We start from the raw sequence: 4,439 nt of genomic DNA on the forward strand, positions 1-4,439 counted from the left end.
GGGTGACCCCTGAGGGCACCGCGAGAACCGAAGCAGACAAGCCTCACGGGGCTCACGAAGTGCCCGCGCCCGGAAGGTCCCCCCACCGCTGGTGCCGCTACGCAGGACCCTGCACGCCTGTTCGGACCCGTGGGGCCTGGGTGGAGACGCAGGCGGCGGGTGCGTCTCCACGTTCCCCAGGCACCGCCCCACCCCCGCAATGTGGCACGGACGCAGGCCAGGAGACGGGGAAACGAGCCTCCCGCCCACACGGGCAGCCCGCGGCTGCAGTGATGGGCCGCGAAGGAGCCCCGTGTCGTCCCCAAGGCTCTCAAGAGACCTGCGGCCCGCCCGGCTGTCAGAGGGTGACCAGCGCTCGGAGGGACAGCAGGCGCGCTCCACCGCGCGCGCTGCACGCTGCACGCTCATCGGGCGTCCACACGCCCTCTCCGTCAGAATGTCCAGGTGAGGCCCAACAGGGTGCAGGTGGGGCCTTACCTGCTTGGCTCTGAATCCTGGAGGCCTGGGACGAAGGCCTGGGGGGGGCCTCTGCCTTTCTTGAAGGGAGTTCGGTGCCGGGCTGCGGCTCAATCACCGCTCCCCTCCAGCTTCAGGGAGAGAAGGGGGAGCAGTCAGCCAGCTTGAGGGCGGACAGGCAAACGCTCCAAGGTCCCTGCCACCCGGCGGGGCTCCCTGCCGCCCTCCACTCCAGGCCGGACAAGCAGGAGAAGGCAGGGCCCCGCCCCCACCAGGGTCCCCACTCTGGATCCTGCCTGCTTTGAAAGCAAAAGGTACTTTAGACATCGTGCTCATTCTCCTCCTCTCTGCTTTTCAGAAAACGTCAGACGCACTGGCCTCGGCGTTTCTGCACGTCCTGCCTCCTCTCTGACGCTCCTCGTACCTGACCACTGTTCTCTGTGTGTTTTCTTCCTGACGAGCGTCGCCCACCGCCTCGTCCCTCTGCTTGGTGTCATCCTGCCTCCGGTCCTTCGAGCCCTTACTGGGGGCTCGAATCTGCAGGTTGGGTGGTCCCCGTCGGAAATGCCTTTGAGGCTTCTGGATAAAGATAAGAGTCACCGGTGGAAACAGTTCAATTGCCTGTGGGCTGCTATTCCTTTTGCCCCCCCCCGGGACGCTCCCCCTGCCAGGCCCAACCCCGCCGAGCGGGTGAACTGGCTAGCAGCACATGGCCCCAGAGCAAATTCCTTTCGCCTTTCATCACGACACACAGATGTGGCCAGGAGTTCCTGACTGGCCATCTCCTGGCCCTGACCAGCCCGGACGGAGACCGAGCCAACGGGCTGGTGCAGCCCTGGATGGCGGGTTAAACTCCTGGTCCCGGATGCTTCCAGGCTGTCACAGACCCTAAAGGTAGCAAGAGAGGGTCAGGACCACGTCCCGGGGACGGAGCCGCAGAGAACACTGTCGTGGGCCCGTGCCCGGGGACTCCTGCGCTTTATCCTCGGGACGCTGTGGCACGGGAAGGGCGCCGGGTCCGGGGACGGAGTGCAGGGGCCCGGGAGCGGCCAGTCCTCAACAGAGGACGGGAAGGAGGCCCCCCTTGGGAATCGGGAAAACTGCTTCTCAGGAGCCGCAGCATCCGTGAAGACGTTCCCAAACGACACCGAGCTGGGACCCCCGCGGCCAGGAGAACGGGGTCTGGCCCAAACAAAGCACCGAGGCTGACCTGGGTCTGGGGACCAGTACTGGAGTCTGAGCGAGAGAGCAAGTCCAAGCGGCCTCCACAAGGGGCTCCCTGTCCGGAGGCCTGGACCAGGGGAGGTGTGCGTATCAACAAACCCCTTACCGTCCGGGCCCCTGCTGGACACCAGAGACCGGATCACGGGCCTCCTGAAACACCTCCGAAAACCTGTCTTTCAGTGGGGAAACGTGGCAGGCTGGCTCTGCTTTCCTTACAAGTACGGGAGAGTCCGTGTGCAAAAGACTAGCCGCGAGAAGTAAAAGAAACGCCTGTCGGCTCTACGAGGGAGAAAACTTGCTTTTTTACACACAGTCCCTGAATGAGACGGTTTGGAGAGTGGCCTCCTGCTGCTTGCCAGGGCAGCCCCGTAGGGCCCGGTCTGGACCAACCCCGGCCCCCTGCCCCATCCAGACCCTTTGAAGCTTCAACTCCCTGAGCAAGCCCTGCTCCCCGTGCCTTGGGCACTTTCGTTCAAGTCAAGCCTGGCTCTCCTGACTCTACCCAGAGCCAGCGGATTCTCAGCCTCAGGCAGCAATTCAGTGTCCCATCCGCACAGAGGCTTCCCTGACGGAGGGGACCGGCGCCAGCCTTATCCCTCCTGGCGGCCACCGCTCTTTTCCTCGCAGGATGTTCGCCACGGGCCACCTGCCCGCTCCCCACAGCCCGCAGCTCCTGGAGAGAAGGGACGGGTCTGTTTTGCTCGCCATCTAACACAGCATCTGGCACACCAGCAGGTGTCCAAGAAGAACAAAGGAAAGAGTACTCCTCCTTCCTGCCCCAAGTGTCATCCCGTCAGCCCAGCACAAGGAGCGTGAGGTTCAAACATCACACAGGTGGTGAGAGAAAGAATTCTTCCACACGCTGTTCTGAAATGCCTGCGGGACGGACCCCAGTGACGACCCCACGTGTCGTTTACCCGAAGTACCTGAGGTAAAACCCCCGGGAAGTTTTCTGGATTAGCATCTGCTTTCTGAGGAGCTGGCAAGACGGGTGGATCTGCTGGTCTCATCTTCCGCTCTTCCGCTGACCGGCCATTCGCAGCTAAAGAGGAGAACTGGTTTTATCCCCACCAGGCCACGCAGCCCAGAGGAGGTTCAAAGTGTGTCACGGAGCACGTCTAGGCAGGCGTGATTCCTTACGAAAGGACATCGCGAGACCCGGGGAAAGTCACTGAAATGAATCCGAGGAGGGCCAGACAGAATCACACCTTTTTCAAAGCCCTTGGCAGTTCTGCTCCTTCAGCCCAACCCACACCCCACAAATACGCGGCCTTAACCTCGCCCCTTCCCGGGACTACCAAGGGTAGCAAGCGGGCCACTGGCCTGAGCCACCTGCAGCGGCTCCCTAACCTTCCTGCTGAAGGCCAGGACCTCCGCAGAGAAATCCCCCAGGATTCTCTACATGCTCACCAGAACCCTGCCCGGGCCTTTCCAAACACACGGTAAGACGTGTGCGGACGGTCACGGGATGTGCCTGGACCGAGCTTGCGGCCTCAGGACCTTGATTTTTCTGCGAGCAGAGGGGATGGAGATGCCGGGACTTACGCCAGACACGGAGGAAGAGGAGGTCGAGCCACAAGGGGAAACTCACATCCACGTTCTAGCTACGTGGTTAAAACGCTCTGCCCCGTGACCTTTAAGGTGGACCGCGAGACCGCTTCTGCCGGGTCAGCCCTCAGTGACACGCACAGATCACGTAAAGGCACACGTGCAGCTGATACCTCTCCACTGGTCAGCCACGCTGATGTAGGACAGGAGTCCACAGAGCGTCAGAAACGTGAGCGAGAAGAGGATCACGTTCCGCTGGAATCTCGACAGCTGCTTCCACTTCTAAGGGAGAGAAGGAGAAGGAGGCTTTTGACTGAAAGCCACACAACTGGGAACTCTCCCAGCGCTGCCAATCCAGAGAGGACAGCCGGTAGCTCCCCAGGCCGGGTTTCTGCACCGGGGGAGGTGCGCTCTCGGCAGGGATGGACGAGCCGCCGCACGGGCAGCGCAGAGACTCCCGCGCCCGGCGCGCTGGCTCCGGCCTCTGGCCGCCGGCGGGACCTCGCATCTGCCCAGGCCTGCGGGGGGGACGCCCTGCAGCCCGACACCGCTGGGAACAGTCCAGCGCCGGCCCAGGCTGGGCTCCCGCCTCGCCGCCCCTTGGCACAGCCCTCAGCGCGGGCAACCGCGCGCCGCCCCCACCCCGCAGAGCTCGGGCCCCAAAGACCGCTGCAGGCCGGCTCCACCGCCCCCTGGGCCCGGGACCCCGGGACCCCGGCCGGGACCCTCACCCTCCAGCACGAGCGCCGCCGCCAGCTTTTGCTGCCGTCGTAGCTCTGGCCGAGGCTCAGCGTCACCGAGATGAAGTCCCGATGCGGCGCCGCCGGCGGCGGCGTCGGATACATGACAGCGGCGGAGGCGGCCCGGGCGGCCCCGCCCACTGGCGGCGTCAGGAGGCCGGGCTCTGAGAGGGGCCGGGGGCTTCGCTAGTCCCACACCCGCGGGCAGCCATCGCGGCGCCGTCAACACCCCGCCCATCGCGTGCGCGGCCAATGCGCCTGCGCCGCGCCCTCCCAACCCCACTGCGCCTGCGCCAGCCCTCGCGGCCCCTGCGCGCGTGTTTACGTCCCACTGCGCCGGCGCACGGCCGCACCTTCGCCGTGACCTCACGCCCTCAGCGCTTGCCCGCGCGCGCCTGCGCATAGCTCGCCCGCCGTCGTGCAGTCTTGTCCCGGGCTCGGCGCGGTCTCCCCGGGATTGGCCGGCGCCCC

The 4,439-nt window shown here is 64.9% G+C and overlaps 1 protein-coding gene across 1 annotated transcript; it reads right to left on the reverse strand.

The window, feature by feature from the left end:
* Positions 1-326: 326 nt before the first annotated feature.
* On the reverse strand, positions 327-4,225 carry LOC100478118 (endoplasmic reticulum mannosyl-oligosaccharide 1,2-alpha-mannosidase). The gene is made up of 5 exons (XM_034664864.1): positions 3,960-4,225; positions 3,402-3,510; positions 2,607-2,722; positions 881-1,035; positions 327-587 (listed from the first exon to the last, which is right to left on the reverse strand). The coding sequence occupies exons 1-5, from the start codon at positions 4,071-4,073 to the stop codon at positions 338-340; spliced, it is 744 nt and encodes a 247-aa protein (XP_034520755.1). The 5' UTR covers positions 4,074-4,225; the 3' UTR covers positions 327-337.
* Between the last annotated feature and the right edge of the window lie 214 nt (positions 4,226-4,439).

This window comes from Ailuropoda melanoleuca, chromosome 7 (genome assembly GCF_002007445.2).
Source record: "Ailuropoda melanoleuca isolate Jingjing chromosome 7, ASM200744v2, whole genome shotgun sequence".
Lineage (NCBI taxonomy): Eukaryota > Metazoa > Chordata > Mammalia > Carnivora > Ursidae > Ailuropoda > Ailuropoda melanoleuca.

Excerpts from the sequence above, each read along its gene's own strand:
- LOC100478118 (XM_034664864.1), bottom strand. The coding sequence starts at position 4,073 with ATGTATCCGACGCCGCCGCCGGCGGCGCCGCATCGGGACTTCATCTCG. Across the intron at positions 2,723-3,401 it reads CGTGGCTGACCAGTGGAGAG|CTGCGAATGGCCGGTCAGCG; the intron begins GTATCAGCTGCA and ends TCTCCTCTTTAG. Across the intron at positions 588-880 it reads ACACAGAGAACAGTGGTCAG|CTGGAGGGGAGCGGTGATTG; the intron begins GTACGAGGAGCG and ends CTCTCCCTGAAG.